The 27,981-nt window shown below is 38.8% G+C and overlaps 2 protein-coding genes across 5 annotated transcripts in view; one reads left to right on the top strand and one right to left on the bottom strand.

Moving 5' to 3' along the window:
* LOC135435127 (uncharacterized) overlaps window positions 1-27,981 on the bottom strand; it is a 169,385-nt gene that overhangs the window by 47,751 nt on the left and 93,653 nt on the right. The window lies entirely within an intron of this gene.
* LOC135435123 (uncharacterized) overlaps window positions 1-27,981 on the top strand; it is a 39,493-nt gene that overhangs the window by 8,309 nt on the left and 3,203 nt on the right. For 3 of the 4 annotated variants that reach the window (XM_064692026.1, XM_064692027.1, XM_064692025.1), the window contains exons 2-12: window positions 1,111-1,239; window positions 4,485-4,831; window positions 5,344-5,516; window positions 6,865-6,930; window positions 8,868-9,008; window positions 9,066-9,195; window positions 14,119-14,255; window positions 17,927-18,071; window positions 21,189-21,448; window positions 23,910-24,011; window positions 25,167-25,308. In XM_064692026.1, the coding sequence (XP_064548096.1) occupies window positions 1,176-1,239; window positions 4,485-4,831; window positions 5,344-5,516; window positions 6,865-6,930; window positions 8,868-9,008; window positions 9,066-9,195; window positions 14,119-14,255; window positions 17,927-18,071; window positions 21,189-21,448; window positions 23,910-24,011; window positions 25,167-25,308 (1,707 nt within the window). In that variant the 5' untranslated portion in view covers window positions 1,111-1,175. Of the gene's footprint in view, window positions 1-1,110; window positions 1,240-4,484; window positions 4,832-5,343; window positions 5,517-6,864; window positions 6,931-8,867; window positions 9,009-9,065; window positions 9,196-14,118; window positions 14,256-17,926; window positions 18,072-21,188; window positions 21,449-23,909; window positions 24,012-25,166; window positions 25,309-27,981 lie in introns of those variants that run through there. The other variant, XM_064692029.1, reaches the window with a different exon arrangement.

Below are 27,981 nucleotides of genomic sequence, written 5' to 3'. Positions count from 1 at the left end.
TTGTGCGTAGCAGCAGGATATTTACTCAGTCAGCAACTGATAAAGGCAAATTACCAATGCCAAGTTAAATAATGAAGAAAAGAGTGAAGTGGAGACGACATCAAATGCATATTTAAACGATGGCGGCTATTTTAATTAAGATGCTTTCCATTTCAGTGCAGCTGCGAAGAAAACAGCAGCAATCTCGCCTTCGATTCGGCAGTCTGGCACAATACAGTCGAGAACTACCAGAGAAATGTGAGACATCTGATGCCAACTTCTTTTTGGTTCTTCCAACTGAGTAATATTCTTTTGGCTGCAAACTTGCTACCTACTAATAGGGCTTAACTGCTCAAAAGTTAAGAGTTTAGAGCCGGCAATGGTGGAAAACTTTGTCGAGGGTCCTTTAATGAGTCTAGCTAACTTTCGTTGACTATAGTTCTCATTAATGATGCACGTTGGTTATCAAACTCGATCACAGAAGCAAAAATTACTTTTTTTTATGGCATTAAAATACGATTTTAAGCCAAATAAATGTCTGAATACGAGCTCAATATATCATTAATTGATTAATGAAAAAATAGCAGATGTGATATGGTTTCTTTCTTAAGCAATAAAACAGATCAAAGTCTTAACAAAATAGCTTAAAAAAGAAAGACTTGTTCGCATCAAGAAAATAAATATATAGAGGGTCTCAATAAAGAGTTAGAAGTTTAGCGGCAATATTGTGTGATCATCTAAATTCATTTAAATTCTCGAACCACTTTAACTCTAGTTGTGCCTATCTAGTTAATTTCTGGGTAGTTTTAATTTCAGTTATTATATTTTGTAACTTTCTAAACATTTTGAATACGTTCACAAACTTTATGATTCACCCTCGCCAGCAAACACGTCGAGGAATGCATTTTGGCTCTGAAGATTCGTGGGAGCAGTAGCTTTGCCAACTTTTGTGTTGTCTCAGTGTAGGCGCGGTATATATTTTGGCCCACCAACAGGACGTTTTTATGTTAATGTACTCGAGCCAGCCATTATCCTGCTCTTTCTCTCTCTCTCCTTTCCCCTCCCCAGCTGCTTTAAAGCACACAATTTGTAAACTAAAATGGCCACTTGTCTGCCTTTTGCCATTCACAGTTGCGTCGGTGGCCACACCTTGAGCCAGGAGCAGCAGGCGGACCAGGAGGCGTATCATCCACAAAATGCCAGGCGTTGTCTTCCTAATCGTTGTGCCAACGGCGAATTTTGAACGGGAGTTGATTTACGGTAAGTAGGCAAAGCGCAAGAAATTGAATAAGCGCTGAGAGCTAATTAAATAGGAAAGTTACAAATTTGCAGCTCTGCTCACTTGCAGCACAATATTGTGGCATGCCTCCTGGTGGCCCACCATATCCATCGACATCCACATCCACATCCACATCCGCTTTCACATCCACCAGCGCCTGCATGCGGTGGTGCTTAGGCGCGTAATTATGTTGTTTAGTGGCGTTATTAATTATTTTATGACATCGTAAAAGTGTAAAACTGCTCTCGGCGCCTAAAAGCATGCTCCGAATGTTGCCCACAACAGACCTCTGCAAACCACACCCACGTACACATGCGAGCTCTATCCTCATTTTTTGGTTCTCTGTTTGTCCGCTTAAAGAGGCTTCAACAACAAACAGTTTGCTGTCTAAAAATTGGATATTAAATTTTAATTAGCCAGAGCGAGTGGGGTTAAGTGTAAGCATGTGGAATGGATGAGGCGAGTGGGGCTGGTGTGTGGTATGTTTATTTACTCGCAAGCTGGATGTGTAAACATCAAGTTACCATGGATATGGGAAGTTAAAGTTTAGCTGGAAAAGGTGAGGATGAAATTGGCTGAGCAAGCGCAGTGAGAGTTAACAGCTTGTTGTGTTATTTGCAGAAGCACATCAGGTTAATTTGCGTTCTTGCAACGCGGCACCACTTAATTTGAGTTTAATTTAAAAACAAATAGGGGAAATTGATTAGGAAAAATGACGATAAATAATGAAACATAATTTCCTTTTTAATACAAAAGACGCTTTGAAGGTGAAACTTTCTTTTTGATAACATTCTTTGAATGTATAATTCTGCTTATAAACACTCTTTTATAAAGAAACTTCAAAAATCATCATGAAATTTATTTTAATGAAATTATAAATGTTATACAAAGAACTGATGTAGAGGCAGCCAAAGGCCTTCATTGTTATTATGTATTTAAATAGAAAAAGTTATGAATTGAACATTTTTGGCCAATTAGTGTTGAACATGAACATAAAAAGTTCTAAGTTTCAAACGATAAATATTGCAGAAGACTAATATCATGATAGCGTCAAAAAGTATCATCATATTTTATTAAATTTAAACTAAATGTTAAATTAAATTAACATTTTTCGTGTTGTTGCTATCAAAAGCAAGTGATGTACCAGCAAACAGAGGTTATTTTTTGCCACAACATCATCTGTCATTAGGACATTTAGGTTTTAATTTATCATAATCAAAGACAAAAATGCCTACAATAAAAACCTATCAAAAACCATAATTTATGAAACGGAAACCAAGAAAAAGAAATGAAAAAACAAATGTCAACTTATCAGGTTCGATTTGGCGATGAGTGATGCACTGGTTGGGGCCGCTACCATTATTAATCAAATATTTATTTAAATACTTCCATATGAAACAAGACCAAGGCAAAAGCGATCAAAAAGCATCATCATTAATTTTGCCTGTCACCATGGAGAGGTCCTAGCTGATAATGACAATGGAGCTTATGAGCGTCTGAGCCCAAGAAGTGGCCGGCGGAAGCAGCTGCAGGGCGTGAACAAAGTTTCTCGTAGTCAGAGTCAAAGTTAAATAAATGACTTTTTCTAATGCAAAAATAGGCAATAAACATGCGTTGGCAGCAGCTCAAAAAGTGCGAAAGCAACTTTCAGGCAAACCAAAAAGTGGAAGCATTGACAAAAAAATATATGTATAGAAGAACTTGACATGTACATACTTGTGTCAAGTCATTGAGAAGCAGGCAGAGGTGTCAGACATAAATCACAGGGCTCAATGCCATGCCAAAGCGTTCCCAGAAATTTGCAGTCTTTAAGTGAAGAGAGAGGGAGAAATCGAGAAAGTAGGAAGCAGAGTCAGGTTTTCGACTTATTTTTGCCTACTTGTCCCACATAGTTACTTGTGGGACAAGTGGCCAAAAGTGAAACAAAGACATGGCGGCTCATAGCAAAATTTAATGCTCTGCCCTGACCTAAGCTCATTTAAGCTTTATTTTGGCATTTGTCAATGCTCGGGGATTTATACAACATTTCGATTTCTGTCTCTCCCCCTCGCATAATAAATTGTGATTCTATGTAAGGTTTTTATGTAGGCTTTGATTTGATTTTTGCCTGCCATTTTATTTATTTAGCTCAAGTGGAGCTTTGGCCCTCATACCCTTTAAGGGCCTCTGTTAATTGCAGCCCGGAAAAAGCGTGCGCAAATATTAAATAATTCAACTATTAAATTTTATTTGGCCTGCAGCTAGAAATTGTGCTGCCAACTGTTGCATAAATTATATAATTAACAATTGCCGTTTGTTAACCTAAGCCATCAATTTAATTATTACAATTTACAGCTATTTGAGTTCTGTGGTCAATTGCTATTTAAATAACGCTAAAAATGTAGTTCGTTTTTGCCCAACCGAACAGAGAGCAAATATTTAAAAAATGCGCTATTCTATGGCGCACCAAATCTCGCTAATTAGAAAATAAATCGGGTAATTAAAAGGAATTTAAATAATTGTGCTGCAATAAATAAAATACTAAAATAAATTATTTAATGCAACACTGGGCTTTAGAAATATATAATTCAGAAATATACTTTTACTATGATACATTTATCGCGTAAGGCAAAGTTCCGGCCGAGAAAACTTATATATCTGCTGGATCTACCAGAAAAATAAACCTTCGTTCAAACAACCGTTGACCCACATTTTACATTCTAGAGTGCTGGATTTTTTCATAAGTGTGAAACACAAATCAAATTAATTTCACGAAGATTTTTGAAAACGATCGATCGATTGGATGCTAAATCAAAAATCTATTTGCAACAGCTTGAGTCGCATTTTCAAACGAAACACGTCGCCAATGATATTTCATGAATATCAATAAAAGAGAATTTGAACCATAAACAGTACCCATCAAATCGTTGTTATCCGTGGAATATCCGATGGATTATCCGAAAAATGGAACATCCCTCAAATAAATTTGTACAAAGATCGGTAAAAATGAGTTTGCAGCCGATCGGTAAGCAAAAGGTCTCTTAGAATCGTTATTCGCGATTTTTCCACATTTGCGAGTGTAATTTCTCAAACGCTGTCTTAGCTGTCTTCATCACATAACTACTGTCAAAATTCCAGCTTCTTACCTCTCACGGGCAATGAGTTGATCACCAATCAGTCAGTTAGGACAAACCGTCTTATATATAGTGAATCCCTGTACATCTTTCAACTTTTCATTTACTTGTAGGCCCTTCAAATAATGTTATAACTGAGCCGCAGTCTGGCGACCTAGGTGGCCACTGCCGTCATCCAATGGCCGGCACGGGCAGTGGTAATAATAATCTGAACATCAATCTTCCGGAAAATAACAACGCAATACTACGACTCGAAGTTGAATTACGTGACAAGAATGTGCCCAAGTATCGACGCGGCGGTGTGGGCGGTGCTGGGCGTGGTGACGGTCCAGGACGCGGCGCTGCAGCTGCGAAGCGGGCCATCCCAGGAGGAGCAGGGGTACGAGCTCTTACCGGAACTGATAGTGGTCCGAGGGCTGTGCCACTGGACAGACGTAATTTAGTGGTGCCGCTTGAAAAGGTGAGTCCATTGGGCAGTTACCTCACTTCCCCCTGGCCCAAGACTGAGCTAACGTAACACTTAAAGTTGACTTTCGTGCGGTATAGCGACGTGGACAAGGGTACTCAATGACTGTTCTGTTGTGTTCTGTGGATGCACTTAACCGGACGGAACGTGACTGAAACACAGTGCAAAGTTAAGAGGGGGTTAACAATGTAAAACGGCACCCAAATTGTCTTGGCTGTGTGTGGTTGGTCAAAGCTCGACCTAAGCGCAGATTTTGATGAATGAGGGTCAGCAGACAGCGCGGGGCGACAGCCGGGTCCGAGTCCGAGTCGGATAATCTGCAAGATGAAAATGCGCGACCAGAGATTGATGGCTGCAGCTTTAAAGTCGGCACTAAGCCACTGACGGGGAGTGGGATTGGAACTGCGTCTCGGCTTGATGGCAATCCAATTAGATCTATAGCCAAAGTCTGTGCATTCGTTTATTAAGCCCCGGCTGAGGTTCTTGTTGTTGCTTTCCGTTGCCAGGTACTTGAGGAGTTACTTGTCAAGCTTGAAATTGAGCACGTTACTTGGACAACAAGCAAAAAAGGTTATTTTCATCACGTCGTTTTCCCGCTGCAAGCCGGCGAATCCTGCGAGACAACACTCCACTGTCTAACGGAGCTGGGCATTGGCACTAAATTGAATTCCAGTGTCAGGTAAGTTGAGACATTGAAAGGCACCGCCAAACGGCAAACGTGCCGGGAAAGTCAACAAGTCCACGCAACAGCTGGTCAGATTCCCACCCCAACTCCTGCTTTGACTTCATCTGCCCGGTTAGTTTTTAATAAAAAATGCAGCTTAAGCTCAGCATCCAGCTCCAGGCCCCAGCCACCGGGTCATGCAGTTGTTAGGGTCTTAAGAGCTTGCCAACAACCGGTGGGTGGCAGCGGGTAAGTCCATATTTTGATTGCCTCTAGGCGAAAATGGCGAGGACGAGAAGCTAGCGATGAAGCTGACGATTTGGCTGCCATGGGCGTGACTCATATCGATTCGTCACGCAACAGCTGGACAGACCAGGACCGAAAATTGAATGCTTTCATCAGGGATAAGTGAAACGGTCGATGATAAAGCAACAAACACACGGCCAAGCCATAAGCTAGATGATGATAGAAAAAGTCTTAATGGCCGCGAAATGCAAATATAATTAAGTTATCAAAAGATTTGCCTGGTGTCTCTTTTTACATTCTTATTAGAAAATTTTTATGAATATATTTATTCTTTATAAAATTATATACATATATCTACATATGTCGCTCGGAATTAGAAACTTTTGTTCTAGAGTAATTTGGAACAATCTAAGCTTTAAGTTCCGTTCCATTATGCGAAATCCAAGTCTGGAGAATTGAGCTAATTAAAAATAACATTGGAATGTATTATGTGCCAAATAAATTTCGGGCAGGTAAATCGTCTCCTCCCTGCTAGAGGACAGTTTCCTAGGATTGAATTAAACAACAGGACTGCCTGGAATTAAGCAAAAACAATGAACTGTCTTAAGTAGCTCTACGAAACAAATGAAAGGTGAACTGACAAGGTCCAAGATATGCCTGGCGAGTAAGCGGGGAGCAGTGCCAGGTGAGGCAAGCAGGTGTGATAATCATTTAATGGCATTAAGCAGGTGCATTAAAATGCAGCCAAAGGTGTGGCCAGCAAAGACAAAGCAGAGGATAAGGTGCGCCCAGCTGAAGTGCATCTGTTTACCTTGAAATGCTGTCTGAGTGGCAGCTCTAAGGGAGGGCAGATTCGATGAGAAAAGTGATATTTAAGCTGTTTAATGTGCACAGAATGCAATTAAGTTTTGCCCTCCGAGTTCTTTGCAGCAGCTGTAGGGATTAAGCAGCAGCAGCAGGCGCTTCAGAGCTGTCAGATTGCTATATGCCAGTAGCAGTCGTGCAAGTCAGCTAAGTGCACAATGCCACAGACTTGCTTTTCCCACAGTTAAAATATTTCCATATTCAAATGCACATACGGCAGCTCTTCAATCTCTTCTCTTGGTTTGCTTTACAGCGTCCTACCTTGCAGCGTGAGCTATGATGCCATCACAGATGCGTCCAACATGCGCGATGATTACAGGTACGTAGTAGTATGAGTATGAGTATGAGTATGAGTATGAGTATGAGTATGAGTATGAGTATGAGTATGAGTATGAGTATGAGTATGAGTATGAGTATGAGTATGAGTATGAGTATGAGTATGAGTATGAGTATGAGTATGAGTATGAGTATGAGTATGAGTATGAGTATGAGTATGAGTATGAGTATGAGTATGAGTATGAGTATGAGTATGAGTATGAGTATGAGTATGAGTATGAGTATGAGTATGAGTATGAGTATGAGTATGAGTATGAGTATGAGTATGAGTATGAGTATGAGTATGAGTATGAGTATGAGTATGAGTATGAGTATGAGTATGAGTATGAGTATGAGTATGAGTATGAGTATGAGTATGAGTATGAGTATGAATATGAGTATGACCATAAGTATGAGTTTGAGAATGACTATAAGTATGAGAATGATTCTCTTACTACCAAGAGTAGTTTGCTGTTGTGGGTGTTATCAGCTGGTTTAGTTTTAATTGCGCTCCTTTGTCAGAAAAAAAACGTGTGTTTAGCTTAGCTTTTGAACTAACAGCTGCTTTGTCAAAAACTAATTTGAGCATCTCCCTTTGTAGACGCTTCTCAAAGGCGTCCTTCATTTCACTAACTTTCACTCGCAGTCTTTCACTTTCAGCGGCATTATTTTTCTATAGCCGCTGGCAATGTGACAAGTAGGTTACTGAATTCCCTTTTTCGCACTTGCATTGTGTTTCGTTTATCCACTGGGCCTGCTCTCTCAGAGATATGCCCCATGCAGTTTGGAGCCACTGTAGTTGGCCTGTGTCCAAGTTTATTGCGGGTTTACTCGAATCTATGTGCATTGTTCTGGGCTTTGTCTCGTTTCGTGCAAAAAGTGAAAATGATGACATTTACATATGAAAGCCAGCGGCTGGAGACATTAACCCTATCAAGGGTTAAATGCATTTGCCTAGTGCACATAATTTATGACTTTCGTCTGTTTTCAAGCAATTCGGTATGTCGGCGTTTTCACGTCTGTTTCTATCTCTCTCTCTCTCTCTCTCTCTCTCTCTCTCTCTGTCTTTCTTTCTTTCTCTGTCTCTCTGTGTGTTGTGTACTTTTGCAGGTAATTGGCATTTCCAATAGGTAAAGAGAGTGACGTGCTTATAAGATAAACAATTAATTGAGGTTATTTTGAGCTCTGTTGTGGTTAGGTTAAAGATTTAACTCCAAGTGGGCTCTTTGCAGAAAAATCAATTTTGGGGCAGTTTGGATGTATATTGCGATTGAATAATTTTGTTGTCCCTTTTTATCCATGGGAATCTATTTGAAATAACTATTCAGTGTACTTGAAAGATGTATATCAAATATACCTAATGGTAAAAAAAGGAAGATATATTTGTTGGGAGAGTGATATGATATTTCCTATGATATTCCTATGATATTCAGTCCTAAAATAAGGAGCATTGCATATCTAAAAAGTGCCGAGTTTAGTCAATATATCAATATATCAAGAAGGTCTGGTTTTTACATAAGTACTGTCTGCAACCAACAGACAAATCTAGGCAGTTTCATGAAGATAAGTTAAAACGGATAGACTAAGTAGTTTGCATAGAAATTGACTGACTTACATAACTATATTCGGCTGTTGATACTGATCAAAGGGTAAATAAACCATTTAATTAAAAAAGTATTTTAGAGTTAAAAAATATTCAGCATGTAAAAAACGAATTTGATAGTATAAGAAGGCAGCCTTTAGTAATTGAAACTCTCTTCTGTAAAGAATCTTTACGAATGCGAACTTTACAAAATTCTAACCAATTACAATCGATAAGAGAAAAATTCTTATAATAATGTGGCAATTAGACGGCTGCTCAAGTCTTCGGATATTCCCACATTACTCCCTTTATTCCGCATTACATTTTAAGATGGTGTTTATTTATTTTGTTCCTTACAGCGAGGATGCCGAGGAAACATCCAAGTGGAACAACTTTGTGGAGTCAATTAAATCGAAACTAACCGTAAAGCAGGTGGTGGACGGTGTGCGCGCTGGTGGTTCCTTGTCCTTTGACTACCTGCTGCTAATTGTTACCGCCGAGTGAGTACAGTTCGAGATGGTTTTCATTTCTGTGTGGACTCCATGGGTGTCTTGCAGCTCACTGGCCGCTCTGGGCCTGGTCGAGAATAATTCACCGAATATTGTTGCGGCCATGTTGGTCTCGCCGCTTATGGGTCCCGTTATGTCGATTACATTTGGCGCAATTATCTCGGACAGGGAGCTAATGGTAAGTGGTGCAGCAGCTGCTGCAGTTGCTATTGCTGATATTGCTGCTGTGTATGCGGTTATCCAAACCCATTTGGACTTGCTTTTGTGCTGTGCACTTGTATGTGGGTGTGCGGGTGTGTGTGTGTGTGCTCGTTGGGCAACAAATTGTGCAGCGCTCCAGCAGCGTTGCCGACAAAACATTGCAATGGACCACATAAAAAAATAGCTCGAGTCAAAAATTGAATGCAGTCGCGGCCCAACAATCCATTGGCAGCACACTTTTGCGCTTTGTGGAGTGATTTATGTATGAGAAAGTGACAGATGAAAATAATAAAACCCATTCGCCGAAAATTGTTGTGCCAGTCGTTGGCAGTTAGTTTGGCCTCTGTCAGCCCATGAAAATTCCCATGGAAATGAAAAGCTCGACGCCCCCAAAGGGCATTCCCGGCGCAGCAGTCAAACGCACAGTACTGACGACAGTATTTTGTGCGAATTTGTTACACATTTTCAACACTTTTGTGGTAATACTCGGAGAGCGGTTGATTTCTTTATTGACAGTTTGATGATGTTTGTATAAATGGGTTTTCTCAACTTTTATAAAAAACATGTTTTTCTACGGGCTGAACAACTAATTGCATGCACAGCTTTCCTTTAAAACCTTTATACTATGTATACAATTGCAGTGCTGGAGTCCTATTCATAGGTATGCTTTTCTACTTTATCTGAATTGGCAATTTTCCTGTGATTTTTGAAAGGAAAACAAACGGGAATTTCATTTAACTTATTAAGAAGACAAAAGACGATTTCAATTAACTTATTATTTTTCTTTTACCTTCACAAATACCGAGAAAAAGTGTTCAAGTAAAACTGGTTAAAAAAACAGTTAAGATGGGAAAATGCTAAAAGACGTATATAAAAGGGCCGAGATTTAAAGTGCTCGTTAAAATTGTTGGCAGATATTGTTATTTTCTTGTTAGGTATTCAAATTCATTTGGTCAAAGCAATTGTTTATTTATCATCAGAGCAAAGCACAAACATTTTAACATTTGGTTCTATAGAATATCTATAACCTACTCCTACAGAATTTCTTGGAAAGAAAAAAGTTGGGGCTCAGAAAGAGCTTAGTCGATACAATAGGTGCTTGAATGTTATTTGAGTCACTTTAAAAAAATTCTGACTGAAATACCAACTAAATATTCCCCTAGTTATAACTTCAGATATTATATATTTTATGTGTCTAATATCATAAACATTTTTTAAATATTCTTGCGAACAAGATGGTCTTATTCGTGACTCAATTAATACTTAAAGTAGCCCATTTCCTGTAGGCCTAGATAATTTTTCCTTGTATTTATCCTTATTTCTGACATTTATACATAGATTTACATACGCGCATCCGCTTTCCCCTTTGAATGATGCTGTGGTCCACACAAAAACGGGATAAATTTAAGCCTTCATGTATGTAAATGTTTTATCTCACCTGCAGCACCCGTGCTGGCCTAAGATGAAGCTCTGCTCTAAATTCTCAGAGATTCTCAACACTTTACATTTCAATGCAAAAATTGAAAATGTTGCTATTTATATAACTCCACTTCTGTTTGCTGTCTATAAATAAAAGCGGTCCACGAGTTCATCATCCTCATCTGCCGTCCACTCGACCAAAAACCCAACGAGAAGCGTCGGCAAACAAACTTAAGCTACTTAAATTAAAAGAAAGAACCACTCAAGGAATTATCCAAACTCGACGCAAATAAAACTTAGCGTCAACTGCAGCAGTTGCTTCCACTGCTGCCCGCTGCCCCGCGTTTATGTTTCTCTTTCTGTTCCCTTCGCTATCAGGAGTAGCATAAATGTCAACAGCAGCCAGGACAACAGTCGAATTCTATGGCATAGATAAGAATTTTTGTTCGTCTGCTGAAGTACTTCAAAAGCGAGTTTCGCTTCATAAATTTCGCAGGTGTGCTTTATGATAAACACATTCACGACGTGTAAGACATCATAATTGTAAATAGGTAGGAAATAGAAGCTGCCAAAAAACCAAAGAGAGATTCCACAAGAATCTGAGGCAAACATTTTTGAAACCGCTTTTAATGAGTGCGAGTCAGGTCCATTTGGGCCCGCCCTGGGACCAGTTCGGTGTCTGCTGACACAATTTTGCAGACGACAAACACATACACACACATAAACTGGGAGCACATGTGTTTCTCTAAGCACATGTCTTGGGTGTCGTGTACTTCAATTAAATTTTAATTTAAATGAAAATACGACTATATTTTGCCGCTTTTTTATTTGAAGTAGCTCCAGTTGCAGCATCTATGCCACGGTTGGATGTCTGAGGATTAAATACCTTAAAATACCTCTACCATCCCACTTTTTACCAGCTCTTGCAGTTTGGGTATTCTTAAGAAAAATCTATGGATAATTTAAGCACACTATGGGAAATGTATTCAAGAATAGATTCGGTCCGATCTTCATGGAATTTTGGGGAAATCTGAATGTCCAAGGTTCGGATCTACGATTTAAATTGGGTTTTTTTTTTCGGGAAACAGGAAAAGTATCCAAAAATTTAAATAATCTGGATCTGTGAGTGCTGTACGAGAGTCAAGTTACCAAACTTTGTGCTCCTAGCTCTTTTAGTTTTAGAGTTTTGCTTAAAAACATTTCATTCCAAACGGAAGGAGATATGGGCAGAAAATAATTAACTTGTTTTGTGTATGAAATGGGAGAATACATATTTCAAAGTTTTTTATGTTGGATCTGTTTTACCATATCATAGATGGCTATAACATATTACTTCTAAATGCCGATATCTTGATAAACGAAAAGGTTTTCCATACAAGAACCTACTTTTGGACCGATTATTGTGGTCCGATGGTTACGACAAATGTACTGCGTGCAACAGAAAGATAGACCTATGCCAAGTTTTAAGACGATGGTTTTAAATCTGAAAAATAAGTTCGTATAGAAACAGATAGACAGAAAATATATACTTATGGGGTCGGAAATGCCTCCTGCTATAAGTTGCACATTTTATGACAAAACTATTAAACACTCTACAAGGGTATAAAAACAAGAAGGAAGAGAGGGTTTACTGCGAGATAGCAGTATTAGTTTGGCAAATATTTGGAAAAGTCATTTTGTAAATATTGTGAAAAGCATTTAAAACCCTTCACACAAAAATGCCAATTACTCAGCCCAGTGCCGACATCAGCAGGCACATAAAAATTGAGAGCTATGCGTTAAATGTGCAACAAAAATAAAGTACATAAACAAATAAAAAAATAAATAATATAAGCACAAAAAAATACAAAATAATCATAAAGTTGCCAAATGAAAACTAAATGCTTCGTCTATATGCATATATGTATATGGCAGCATCTGTCAACAGTCGTTAAATGTTATTGAAATGCACTTTTTGTGCAGCTGCAGGCAACACATAGACACACACTTGGACTTTTGGAAAATGTTGCGTATGAGTTGAATGTGAGCTATAAAATATTTGCACCCCATTTAAAGTTGATGCAATTGGTTTACACATTACTCATACGCCCAGTGAGCCGATACCCTCTTGTTTGCATTTCCCGTACCTGCCTGCATGTGAAAAGCGAAGGAGCAAGCCAAAAACAAAACAGACACAAACTTGGAAGTTATCTTTTCACTTTACTTTAATGCCAGTTGGCAAATTGTTGTGGCAGACTCTTTAAAAAGCATTTACTTCCTTCAATTTAAAGTTTTCGGCTCTAAAAATTTAAACAGTTGTCAGCTTGTTGGGTACAAGTTCTTTGTATGCGTTGCGCTCAATTTAGGGTTGAGGTTGGACCCTAAGACGACGACAACGACGACGACGACATCAGCTGGTTGACATTAGAACATTTTCCTTTTGTGTGCAGCTGCCAAAAGCAGTTTATGCTGCGTGGCTGCAAATTTGGGTTAACATGTCACGCACCCACTCGCTGCTCGCTTGCGCCCCTCCCCTTCCCGCACCGCGTTTGACAACTATGCGCGCTGCAAAGTATGCTACATTATCGCTTAAAGTGTCGCTGACTGGCGTCAGTTGGCATTCAACATGCAAACCGCCAGCTCTTCCATTCCATGTATCTATCTCTGTCAGTCTTTCTTGCTGTCCGTCTTGCTTGCAGCAAGTTGCAGCGAAATAGTAAATTGTATATACATATATTTTTAATCTAAAGCCAAAGCTGAGACGAATTTTATATTCCCACGTAGGGTATTGTTATTTTGCCACGGAATATGTACCGCATAGACTGAGACATTTGCTACCTCATAAAGTATGGGGTATTGGGTAACGTAATCTACGCCTCTCAGTTTTAAAGCAGGTATCACATCGATATTATATATCGAAGTTGGCCAGATCGGACCACTATGATGATAGGTCCTAAATTGCGTTATTGTATGGAAAACCTTTTTGTTTCTTAAAACATCTTGACCAAACTTGTCATTTGTTAATGTAACGCACCATATCTCGGGTTTATGTATGTGTATTAATTTTTTTTTTAGATGTTTTAACCAAATTACGAGCTTCATTAACTCCCTCACATGTCTACAATCCCATATCAAATGGATATACTATATTATATGAAGCGTATAAGTTTTCTATAAAAACATATCTTAATCACAAATTTACAGGGGTATTTAATGTTCGGCATGTCGAAATAACCGCATTTTGTCGATTTTTTTTTATTCAAAAAATACATCTGAAAATATTTGTGAATAGGTTGAGGTGTTGGTATCGCAAACTTATTACAATTTCTAAAGAATTCATGGGGTTCACTCAATCTTAAGTGTTCAACAATTTTGCTTATCCTTAAAGTAAGCTTATCCAATGGTAGGGCGCTTTTTTGTCAATATATAAAGTAAAGGGTATCTAACAGATAGACATATTTAGAATGCAAATTTATTTTCATTCTTTTCATATACTTCGCAGCGCGTTGGCTTTCTGAGCTTGGCCCTGGGCATGTTTATCTCCTGTGTTTTTGGATTCTGTTTCGGCTTAATGCTCGGCACCACCGAAATGCCGTGGGGTCAAAACGCAGATTGGCCCACTGAGGAGATGCGTGGCAGGTAAGAAAAGTCGAATACAATTAATGCTAATCAGCCCAACAATTGCGACAGAATTGTGAAAATTTGTCACGTCTTGTGCTATGTTTGGAATAAGAGCCGAGCAAATTACCATGTCAAGTAAATTAGTTGGGTCCACAGAAGCATTTTTAATCTTTCAGTTGATTTGTAGAAGTACCAACAAATGCTCATGTGCTTGGGATATTTTTGTCTTGTTCTTTTGGGGATTTGCTTGCACTCTTTTGGCATTACTGGCTCGTATTTTGAACAGTGTGAATAAAATTAATTCGGAGATATTTATTGTGAGCTCCATTTGACTGTTTTTGAACTCAAGAGTACATTTGTAGGTTGATCAAAGGGAAAACTGAGATGCTCTTTAGGAGAGCATTGCGTTGAATGTGTTGATTGAAGGCTGCGTTAAAATGCCAGCAGATGTTTCCCTTTTAAAATTAATTGAGTTCTGCTTGGCAGGTGGAGCACAGCAACTTTGCTGTGGAGTCAAGTTGTAGAATGACGATTCACGTGTCTTAAGAAAAGTTATAAAAGGATGGGTGAGAAGATAAGTTGCCTAGCGACCATGTCATTAGGAAATCAGAACAATGCGTTTCCGGAGTTGAATCTCAGGCGTTGAAATGTCTTTGACGCATGTAATAGAAGCCCAAATGGTTGGGATGATTGTTTATAAATACAATGGAATATTATTTGACATTCCAAGAGATAGGAATAAATACTTAAACAAAATAATACTAATTTTGAACTTAAAAATGATAAACTAATATTTGCAAAGATTTTGATACAAATTCGCTTTTAATTCAGACAATTAAAGAAGGAATTAGAAGTTTACTTTTTTTAGCTGAGCTCTTCAGCTTTTTTGGGAGGGAAGCGTCTTGAACGGCTTTGATTTTGAGACAATGGAAATCCATTAAGTATGCTAATTACGCGTCGGCTCAGCAAATGCCAAAGTTGGCGGCAACTTTAAGTCAGTGTCGGGAATCTATGAGCGAAAACGTAATAAATTACTTGCAAATAATTCAACTAATCTGATCCGCTCGACCGAAATGTAAGGCGTGCGCTCATTAGGCAAACACTCTCTAGGTTACCCGCACCCTTCAAACTCGACTGCCTTGCTCAGATACTCAGACGGAGACTATAGACCATAGACACTTGGCAAGTATATGAGCGCACATTTATAATAGCATCGTTTTTTGCCAGCTTGCCAGACGATACAAAGCGCAAATCTTAACGTTGCCACGCGCCGACTGCGTAAATCTTTTGTGCCAGTGGGCCAAATGGGCTTAGGCCTAAATAAACACGCCCGCAACCACACCGCACCACACCGCATCGCACCACACCGCTCAGCGGCAACAACAATAAATTAAGCTCAGACGCACTTCCCCGGCAGATGTGCGTAATGAATGTGTGTCGGCAATTGTGTTAATTGCGCAAAATAAATTGTTAAAATAATAATACAAAAGGACAGACTCTGGGCGCGTCATAGAGATAGAGACACAAGGACTTGGCTGCCAAATCTGACAGCTAAGTGTGCACGAGTTGAGGCCAGCACACAATGGCCAATGCACAAATACAAATCATCATAATAATAATAAACAAAAAAAAAGGCGCTCGCATTGGTCCTGATTGCGTGATTGCCTCAACCTGAATACATACGCTGGAATCCCCACATTGCTCATCCTATCCATGTGTTTCCGATGGCCAGCATTCTCTAGACCGAACAGCTTCGATCGGTGCCTTTGGGGGCACCTAATTGCGGCACGTTGCGCGTGAAAATAGCTTTGTCACTGCCCACTGAATTAGGGCAATTTGTTTCGCAAATGAGCGATTTGCGACTGTGGACCAGAAATTTCAGGAAATTTAATATTAGATAACCGCTCGCGGTAGTATTTTTTTTGTATTTAATGTACTTCAGCTCTTGTTTTGATTGGCTTTTTATGCCCATTATCCGAAATAAGTAAAAAGGGTAGAATGGTTTTGTGAAAATCTATGTAACAGACAGAATGAAGCACCTCATAAGATATATATATATTCTTAGTCAGCATTAATTGTCGAGTTGAACTAGCCATGTCTGTTCGTCCATCATAAGAGCTAGAGACTTGAAATTTTCAATGTAGGTCCTAATAATACCCGCGCATTACGAGTTTGTTGCAAAGAATCGATAGCTTGTCTCGTTTCTAACCAATGGATGGAAATAGATATTGGAATCCGGTTCTTGTACTTATCTCTTAGGTGCTAGAGTTTCATAAATTGTATTTCGCGATAAATTGTATTTCGCGCAAAATCAAATTAATAAAAATTCAAATTAGACCAATATTAATAATAATGTATATAATGTCACAAAAATGTCACACTTATTATTAATGTAAGGTATGAGGCGATGGCAAGCAGATCACTTGGTTGATGGAGTACGAGTTCGAATTGTCTAACGCTAGTATATAACCTTACCCATTGAATAGGATAAGAACTTGTTACTTGTTAATGAGAGAGTTTTCGCAAGCTGAGCTTGAAAAAAACAGTAACAGCAAAGCCTGTGTTAATGTTTTTTCTGGACTAAATTTCTTTTTATAGGTTAAGTTCAATCTATACACAGCCTGTCAATTTCAGCGATGGGAGGCCGTGAAAGAAAATTAAGTTAGTATATCGAATGATATCGAAAGTTGATTGGGTAAATCTTGCTATGCAAGTCATCCAACATGTCATAAAAATAATATTTATCGAAAATATACAAAAGTATTTCAGATTTATTCCAATACATTACATTTTCTCACAATGTATTAAATATGCTACAAATATATATTGATTTTATCCAGCATAAATTAATAGAATGTGAAAAATAAATTATTATTAAGTGATTAACGAAAACATGACAAACAATCAAAAAATATTTTTGATCTAAAAAAGGGTTTTTTTTAAAAATATTTTCTTTATTTTTTGAATAACTGAGTCGGTGCACATATTTGTTATGACAGTCAAGCAGTCTTCACTAAAGCACTTCTTAGTTTTTTCTATAATCTACACGGACCATTGACAAAGGTGAAATTATGCAGTTGCTAATTTATGGGACAAGCTCCAACCTCAACAATAATTGAGCGCAAATTGCGGCGCATAATAAAGTTGTTGCTTGATAAAAAGTGAGATGCATAATTTTTTGTGAAAGTTATAGAAAAAATTACAGCTACCGCGAAGTGTAACCAAAGTCAAGCGCCATTAATCAAGCAAAGTTGGGCTGAGCCAAGGAAAATAAAAGCACGAGTTGCCGTGTAGGCGCAAATGAGGTGCATGAATCAAAAAAACACCACAATGAAAAGTTTCAAAACATTTTCACAACGAAATTTTTCACCGGCGACAAGGTCGCGCACCGGAAGTGATAACAAAAGCCGCTGACAGTTGACAAAGTTGCCAGTTGACACACCAAAAAGAGAGGGAAAACAGCGTGAAAATCAGCGCCACCTGGTGGCGTGTCCAGTTGACAGCGCAGATAAGCAATGCTACGGACAGCCGCTGCCCAGCTCCCAGCCGAATATAACTCAATTTTAGGAGAGAGCTCCGGTCGCTCCGGTCGCTCACAGCTGGCACTTGTCTTTTGTGCTTTTAATTAATTCTTGTTTTATTTCAAAGTTGCCTTCTCAATATATCAACCTCTTCATTTCAATTTGCAGAGGCAACGTGCGCGCACTGTGGATGGGTGTGCTCTGGGCCCTAACATCTGGCACTGGCGTGGCTGTGGCCCTACTCCAGGGCTCGGCCGGGCCGCTGATTGGCGTTGCCATATCAGCATCGCTGCTGCCGCCCGTTGTCAATTGCGTGAGTATTCGAGACCCACAACAAAATTCTAAACCAACATAAGTCCTCGAACGGAGTGTGCCCGACTATTAGATACCCCGTATACTGCTACACAAATAAAAGAAAAACACATACAAACAAAACATAAACACGCACACACCCAACTGTACAAGGAGTACAGCTAAAAATATGATTTTTTTTTCGATCGTTGATTAAAATGTTTAGGGCCTTAAGGCAAAATAAGAGTCGGCTATACCGAGGTGTCTCTAGCATTTTATCCTCAACATGGACTTAATCTATATTTATCGATATTATGGGGAAATAAAGTATACATTATTTTGGGAAAACCTACATTCCAGGTACTGCTGGGTGTGACATACGTTTGGAAAACTACATATTTTATACAATTCTGCCATTTACCAATTTAATGTGTACAGGGTATACAAAATATATTTTTAATTGGTAAGCCGATGCTTGAGCACAAGAGACTTTGTCGACAAATCTTCGTATTGATTGTCAGTAGCAACATATGTTATTGGCCTGTCTTCAACCATTGTTGTCCCTTAAAGGTGCTTCCCTGAAGCTAAAATATTACTTGCTGATGCTCACAAACAGTAAAAATTGTTTGTTTACGTTTACGTTTTGCTGCTTGTCCGTTTGAACACGATATTTTTGTCTTTACTTAGAGCTGCACTTTATGACATTATTTTAGCTAGAGACGCCAAAATTTAAATATATACACAAGCTTATTTAGAATCACCAAACTTTAAATGTTAAATTTCTTCAGATTTTAACTGAGCTATTCCAACAAATCAATATTTGTTTAGTTTGCAATTCAATGCCTTAGCTGTTACAGCTTAAGAGTCGCAAACAACATATTTAATATGAATATATCGACTCGCAATGAGAAAAACAATTTAACTTTCGTTCTTTAAACCGAATATTCTATTCATTGTATTCATGCTTTCAGATTGATATATAAATTTGAGTACAAATCATTAGCTATGTAGATACAATTCAGTTGGGTTAAGATAAACAGGGCATCTTGCAGTCGGGAGCTATCCACTGCTATGCTCTCTTTTATTTATTTGATTTATTTTTTATGTTTCACTACTGCGATATATGTTCTTGAAATTTGATTTCTATTTTATTACCGCAAATATTTGTACTCTAGAAACTCATACTGACCAGAAAGGAAAAGCTAGAACGAAAAGGAAGAAATAAATAGCCAAAAAATCTGAAAGCATTTTGACTGAGGCTAGAGCAAGAGAGTAAATCGGCATTGCATTCCTTGTGGGATGGCTTTGTGACTCGAACATAAATTAGGCAAAAATACAATTTGCTCGATTAATCTGAAGTGCAGGGCACAAAAACTTTTGCTCGTAAATCTATCCCACCGATTGCCGAGCTGTAACTTAGCCGTGGCTCAAGCACTGGCTCTGGCTGGAGCTGAGGCTTAGGTCCAGCTGTTTGCCTATTTTGTGGCAGCTAACCGCAACGAGTGCATAAATTCCGACCCAATTTTCAAGTGCGAATTGCGCCCAGCACGCAGGCTACCGGATGTTGCGTTAAATTATTAAGCAAGCACACTCAGTGGACTGGCCTGCAGATAGGTTAGGGGGGAAATGCATGCAAAAATTTGCACAGCGGAAACGACAGGCCAACAGCCAAAACAAACAAACTCCCGGCGACACGAGGTTGTCTGACATTTATCAATTGTGACAGAAAGACAATGGCAGCAAGGCGGCAAGGCAGCAAGTCGGCAAGCAGTCGGGAGGCGGCCACAAGCATGACAAAATGATGCAAGAGAGCAAATTATGGAAACGGGCACTGGGCCTTGGGCCGTGCTCCCTGGTCGGTCCTTGCTTGCTGCATGTGCTGAAACAATGGGGGCAGAGATCGCTTAATCATCCCGACGACTGCGGTCGAGCAAGTGTGCAAAGCCAGCCAGCAAGTTGAGCCTTTGGCATCGCAACCGCCCGCGCCCCCGCTCCCGATCCAGCCATCGCCACCGAGCACGCCCTCCATTGCACCGCTTGCTGCGTCGTTTTTTGGCTTATATGAGCTGAATAAATCAGACACACGCACTAAAACTCTGACGCTGTCAGCTATGTCAGGCAGCAGTTGCACGTTTTTAACCTAAAATCTGCTAACTGCATCGCCCAAACAGCGTGCCACAATTAATTGCATGCAGGCACTGCGACGGCGATGGCAAGGGCAACGGCGCGTATGAGTAATTACATTTATGCTTCTCGCATTACTCATACGCAAAATTGTCCGCCCGCAATTACTTTGGGTTCGCAGTAACATAACAATTTTCTAATAGATAGATAGTACCTTATACTTACATTTCTGCAAAAAAAAATGTCCTTATTTTTAGATATGTGTGTCACTTTTAAAGCCTTATGTTTATCTTCAAATAATGAGTATGCAATGGCAATTGGTATGCAATATGTTTTTCATAAAAGTGGCGTATATTTGATTAAATTATTAAGAATTTGTCTCTTTTAGTTAAAGCCAGAAGTTCCGTCTATTTTTTTAAGGGTACAAAGTTACAATGAATAATAGCAGTTTTATTTACTTGCATGTTAACTTTTAATAGACTTTTCTTAGAGGGAAAAGCATTGGTCGTCTTTCTTTTACAATTGAGAAAAACATTAAATTAGCTAAAAAGCCATAAATAAAAAAAACAACAACAACAGCAACAAACAAGAACAAGCCAACATACGAAAAAGGCCACACACACATGTGGCAGAAAAAAAATGTAACATACACGCACACACATTTGCACGAGGCACGAACTTCCGGAATGTGTGGCCAAGCGCTGAGTCATTATAATTTATAAGGACAACGAAAAAAGCGAAAACTCAAGAAAATAAGAAGGCGCAGAGCAAACAATGCGACAATAAAGTTGTTTGTATGTGTAAAATGTGTCTGTGTGTGTGTGTGTGTGTGCGTGTAAGAGTTATACCAATTCAAGGCCGGAATCGCTACTTGATATGCTAAAGGCAACACCCGTGCCGCTTTCAATTGGAATTTGGCAAAACGTCCACAATGACCCCATGACCTCGAAAGCCCATGCGTCCCTCCCACACGTTAATTCACTGCTTTACACTGTCTGCTACCTATATTTTACAGGGTCTTTTTTGGTCTATGGCCTGCATATGGCTCATCTATCCGGAAAAGCGTATACCCCACTTGAAAAACGAGGCTATGAACTCTACCAGCGCCTACCCATTCCTCTATACGGACTATTTGCCCACCGAGTTCCTGATCAATGGCATTGTGTCCGCCTGTTTGACGGTCGTAAATGTAATTTGCATATTTATAACTGCCATAATAGTGTTGAAAATCAAGGAAGTATCGGCGCCATATACGGCTAGTCCGGATCTAAAGCGGTAAGTGGATGCCCTACGACGATTCAAAAAAATTTCGCATATCAAAGAAAAAGAGTTCAGTGCATACGAGTGTATACGATACGATGATATGTGCCACCAATAAAGTCAGGCCAACTTTGTGATATGCACTGAAGTGTTCTTAATAGCAGAATACTTGCTTTCAAGCTTATCATTTCCGGTATGTGCGTCCGTTAGTCCGTTACATGGTCAGTCGACCATTTGTAAATGTAATTAATAATAGCATCTGCAGCAGCAACAACAGCCAGCAAAATGAACGAAAATAATGTTCTGTGTCCAGCCGTTTAATCAGTATATATGTTCTGACTGTTCAGAACCATGAAGCAGCCAAAGAGAATGATGAGCGGCAAACTGTTTGATGTCGCTTTCCTTAAAATCATTTTCATGAATTATCAACCCAAATATTAATTAAATGGTCTCAGAGCCAGGGCAAGTAGTTGGAAGCACAATAATATATTTGCCTAATGTTAATTAGTTTGTCAACACAGGTGTAGCTAGAGTGGCAAAGAGAGAGAGAGAGAGAGAGACAGAGAGGGAAAGAGAGACAGAATGGGAGACTGAATATGTGCTGTTATCTTACATTCTTAACATTAGCATACAAAAACCTGTAAATTACTGTCAGTTACAGAATGTTAAATAACAGTTAGTAAAATTTAGTGCAATGTCATCAGAGTTAACTAACAGCACCGGAGCGAATACATTTTTGTTTTTGTTCATATTATATTCAGCTTAAATAACAGAATGTTAAGTAACACTTAAATTTCAAAGTAAAAATGTTTAAGTCTGTCAGACCGAAAAAAATGGAATGGAAGAATGGTATACAATCTTGACATATTTAAAAGGTGTTCTTAGCACAAAATAGATTTAATAAGCATTAGGCCCACAGCGCATATTACAGATGACAAATCGCATTATTAACTGGCTTATTTCTTGCATTTCATAAGAAGTTGGCTAATGGAAATAAATGAGTTTTATGAGTTTTATTGCACGTTCTACTATAATAAATAGCCGTCTAAGTCGAATAGACGCCACTGACCTTATATCCTCTTCATGAGTCTGGGAATCTGCTCGCATTAATGGCCGCCCACTTGCTGGCCGCCACATGTCTGGTCTGCTACGTGGCCTTCAATCTCCTAAAGTGACGCATCAATTGTTTGAAGCGTCCATGAAACAATTTTTTTTATGCAAAACATTTTCAACACTTGCGTCATAAACTGCTTGGTAAATTATACAAGCCACAGTTTTTGTTACAGTATGCATTTTGTCGCCTATTAAGGCAAGCGCACGCTCCACAGCCCGACAGCCCATCAGCCCCTGCCATGTTTCTGTTATACCCTGTACCCAAAAAGACAGGCCAAGAGAGGGTATTCAAAGGAATGCGCGTGCTCCATAATAGATTAAAATTATTACTATTTAGTATTCTCTCTTGTGGGCTGCACATATTTTTGAATATTATTTGTATTCTTATTATCATTCATATTGGATCTCTGGTTAATTGTATCTGTCTACAGGGTACCTTCTAGTTAAGCACTCTGACTGACGCCTTATTGTTTTACTATCTCTTTGTCTGTGCACATTTAACAGTTGTTTATGCAATATTTGTGTTTGCTCTGCTGCATTCGACTAGCGACAACCCTCGTTGGAGGGCATCGCACTGCACAAATAAATATTATGGATGTGCAGAAGTTTTTATCATTCTTTCGTCCATATGGCTCCGGGGCTATATCCAATGATTTCCATTCCGACCGGGCAAATCTTGCAATACGCGTAAAGTGCATGAATTTATATTTATTTATTGAAACTTTGTTTGCTCAGCTTTGTGAAATTGATGTTCTTGTTTCAAGGGTGGAGGTTTTGTTGTGTAGAGGATATTATAGTTTTTTTTGTGATATGTGTACCACAAATATGAAGAACATCTCCAAGTAAATACTTGAACAGTAGATATAGCCGTCTGTATATCCTATTTTATGCTAAGTAGACTGTTTAAAGCCATCGTAATTAAACTTAGCATAAAAAAAGAATCGGAAGAATCGTGAAAAATCTGGTTTCTATATCTTATGGTTCCCATGCGATCCGTCGTTCGGAAATAAAGTTTTGTATAGAAGAAACTCTAGTCCATATTATTGCTGGGTATTTAATTTTCGGCGTTCCGAAGTTGACCCTTCTTTGCTGTTTTATATATGTTTATTATGTAGTACTTTTACTGGATTTAATGCCATGAGAAAACATATTTGAATACCAAGATCAAACAAGGGTATGCAGGGATTCTTCAACCCAGCTAGAACAAATTTCATCATGACTAACATTTTGCAAACCTAAGTTTTCTTGATATGCTGCGCTTCGTTTAATATTATTCCATTTAAAACATAGTACAATTCGTATGCGAGGAATTTTATTATATTTTATTTATACCCTTAGCTAACATCCTTCAATCTTCTTTTAGTTTCTGGGAAACAGATCTTCGTACCGTACGCAAGACGAACCGCTCCACGTTCCGTCACCGACAAGGAACGCTCCGAGGCGGGACAGTTGACAAGCTCTTAAGGTAAGTGTAGATGGAAAACGCGGTGCTTGAAATTCCAATTCTCGGACTCGTTTATATTTATGATTTTGCAATTGTTGTTTATTGTTGTTGCGGTAATTGAGCATGTGTGCGTGCGTGAGTATGTATGTGTGTGCATGTGTGTGTGTGCTTGCGTGTGTGTGTGTATCTGCTCTTGATATTCCCCGAGGCCAGCGCAATTTACTTCTGGCTCAATGGAATGGGAGCCACACGTCTCAAAACAATTTCGAGAGGTAAATAACAAAAGTATTTATACTCATATGTCTCAGCCCCAGTCCAAGGCATCGTGTTGTTTTTAAGGATATAAATAATTTTGATGGCGGAAAGAAAAGTGGGCAATGTACAAAATGTTTATCGCATAATTGAAATCATTGCTAGAAATTTACGACATTTTTGTGCAAAACCGTAAAAGAAACATTACTGCGCCTTATGATATACAGAATTTGATGTTATTTGAGGTTTCCTTAGACAATTCGGTCCAAAAGGTTTAGGTTGGCCACAGAAATTAAAGGAGCGACATTTTAATTTACAGAACACTTATACATATACTATTGTTTTTTAATTACAAAATGAGAAAACATCCGTTAAGCGAGATCAAAGAACAATTAAGCCTCAATTAGGGTCAGAAGAGGGTTTCGTAAACGGTTCTTTGTATAAATTACCATAAAAACAATTGGAATATCACACTTGAAATTCATGTTCCAAATTAGCAACCAGCTGCTGGCGTTTTTAATTTAACGCCCAGTGACCGCGCTGTTTGTTCAAACAACAACTACAACAAATTTATGGCCTGGCCATACAAAGGGCATTGAAAAATTTCCACAAAAGTTTTTCATTTTAACGCTGAATGTAAATTTGCAGAGGAGGTATTATGGTACTTACTCGGCGCTTGCTAAAAGTTTAATATCAACTACAATGTAACGTGTACTCTTTTTTGAACGAACCTCATGAAAGCAGCGCTGCTGTTAATAACAAAGCGCCAATTGCTAACAGCCAATTAACATGATTCTTGCATATACGAAAAATTGATTTTTGTATCTTACGTTCTAAATATGAAAGTGTAAATCAGCTTCGGTGCGTTTCTTTTCGCTTATTTTTGCTATTAACGCGTTTTTGTACATTTATCTTATCCAACAGTGGTGGCAACTATCAAGGCTTAGATGAGGCACGTAGTGCCAAAATGGACACAGCCCTGGAGCGAGCCCTAGCAGAGGCCGAAAGCGATGTTACCTTCAGGAAAGTCAAACGGATGAGCTACTCGAGCAATGCGGCGGGCGGAGTAAGTATCAAATAGGATATATATAAGTTCACATTAAATAGGCGCCTTCCACATGGATAAATATTTATGGATATGGCTTCCAAAAATGATATTTAGGCATGTAAGCAATGGCATACCATTAATATATATCTAAAAAATTTCTGAAACGTTATGTTTTTCATCTTTACTCCGTTCTTGTGTGTTATATAACTGTCAATAGTTTAAATTTGGGTGAAGCAGCTAAATTATTCCTTCCTCTTGTTCAGATTAAATCCTTTTAACGCGCTTGCTCCTTCGAACGCCTCTCCTTGTCGCACTAATGTAAATCCCACTCCTCTTCGTACCTGCCCAACACGTTGACTTTGCAATAGACGTGGCGGTATCGGATGACGTTGTGGCGTTGGCTACAGTCCTAGTTGTGGCTGCTGTGGTTGTCGTTACGCAATCCGGCGCTGCAGCAATGGCGGTATTTGTGCAGTCGGTACAGCAGGTGGGAGTGCCGATGGCCGTGCATGCCAGTCCATCACCCTGCGGCAAATGGAACGGCATATGGCCAAAAGGGCGCAGTCGAACTTAATTGTCTTGGTGGTCATCGTAACCAACTTAGTTTTACTAATTAAAAAACGGTATGGACTGAGCTTGGGTCCAAGATTCAAAGAGCTTACACAGCTGATTTGATTATGCAAAATGGAAAAATTCGCCCAAGTTAAGGCGTAGGACAAGTTTTTTTTTTTCGATATTTAATCAGTTGTTAGCTGCCACGAGTATTATATATCCAAATATGAAACGGATTACGGATGAGTTACTTCAATTCGAAGCTGTCCAAAATCAGATCAAATGTTTTAAGCTCAATTCTTTTATGCAATATCATTTTATTGGGATTTAGCGGCTGTCAGCAATTAATTCTGTATCACCACACGACTTTGTCTTCTGAGGTTAGCCCCATTTCTGCGTACAGCGATTCGAACACCATTTCCATTTGGTCTTACAAGTCTAACGTTGCGTCTGTTACCTCGTCGAACTCCTCCTCTACGCCTCCTCACAATAACTCGGACGCGCCTTCTCCTCTTAACGCTCTTTTTGCCGCCTGTTGTCGATGCTGTCGTGGATTCCGAACCGGCTTCAGAAGTTGCTGTCTCACTGTCTGTTGGTGCTAAGGTCGTGTCTTCTTCTTCCTCCTCTGTTGGCTCATCGTCTGGGGGAATTTCATCCACGCATTCTGGATCGGCCTCGTTGGCTGGATCGTCACAGTCGATACAACCAACGGGATCGCCAGGCGTGTCGCAAATTTCGGCACTGCCCATCGGCACGCAGGCCATAAACAGTGCCAGAATGACGAAGCTCAATGTAATTGTTTTGACTCTCATCTTAGCCCAATCGAATGGCGAATGATAAGAATCAAGCAAAGCTCTCGCCTTTTATAGGTAGTTTCAAATTCGATCTACTAATTCAATTGAATATTTGGACAAGTTTATCCAGTCGCTTGATTACTTTGCGAGTCGATTTATTATTATAATCTTAAATGGGTAAAAAGAGTATAAATGGCTTGAGCGAATGTATGTGACAGGCAGCGCATCCTACCCAATAAAGTGTGTATGTAAATACTTGACTAGGACGACGACCTTAGTCGATCTAGCCTGGGAAACTTCAAAACTACAGACTTGAAATTGATTAAATTCAATCCATATTTATGTACCGATATTTATTGATAATATAAAAATTTATCTATCTATATATGTATATATATCATTACCATTATTTCGTATACCATTCGAAGAATATAAATATAATTTTTTATTTACATATTTTCACTTTCATAGTATCAATAAATATCGATTCAGGGCATCTCATAGTCGGGCTCTCCCGACTCAAGAACTCTTAAATAATACTCGTGCTTATTATTTGCTCCAAAAGAAGACGTCATATTTGATTTAGATGTACATGTGGGGTATTTGCTCAGTTGTCACTTTCAGATAACACAATATCAACGATCTACCGGCTTTTTTTGATTAATTTAATAAGTACAATACACAATTTTCTATCCACAGTGTAAATATGAAAAAAACAGGTGCATTGGATTTGGCGTTTAGTTACCAATTAAAATATTTTGTATCTATGAATGCTAGCAATTTGCCTTCTTTTGTAAAGAACGGATAAATTATGTTTTTATATAGATAAGTATACTTTTAGGCCTTAATAGATACCTAACGTCTTCATTTTACACGCTTTCTTGCGCCGATGGAGAAACGCGAGCTATTGATATTTTAACTAGGAAAAAATGATTGACTAAGAGTCTAGAGTGAATGAATTTAAAGTACATGTCAAAATAAACATAAATCAGGTAATATTTCAGAACAGAGCAAGAATAAATATTCGTAGGGAGATGTTTTTATCTACTTCGAAAGTGAAAATGAGAAGAAAAAGGAAGGATCTAGCCTCAAAGAATTTTGTGACTGTTCCTTTAGACAATAATTTAATTTAATTTAATAATTAATTTAAATTTAGCTCTAAAATAGTAGAAGGCATTTAGACTCAAACTCCATGAGCTTCGACATAAACTCTGCTACTATTCTTAGGGAGGTAGGAGAATTCCTGTAATTTGTCTAAAAACTCAGCACATTTATTTTGATACACTAATAATGATATTTGTATTTACAACAAGCATAACAATTAGAATAACAATAAGTATCTGCT

The sequence above is a fragment of the Drosophila montana genome, unplaced genomic scaffold (genome assembly GCF_035044405.1).
Source record: "Drosophila montana isolate Dmon_TW-CO22-7 unplaced genomic scaffold, ASM3504440v1 contig_3513_1, whole genome shotgun sequence".
Lineage (NCBI taxonomy): Eukaryota > Metazoa > Arthropoda > Insecta > Diptera > Drosophilidae > Drosophila > Drosophila montana.
The sequence above is the reverse complement of the archived record's forward strand: the minus strand, read 5'-3'. Positions and strand labels throughout refer to the sequence as shown.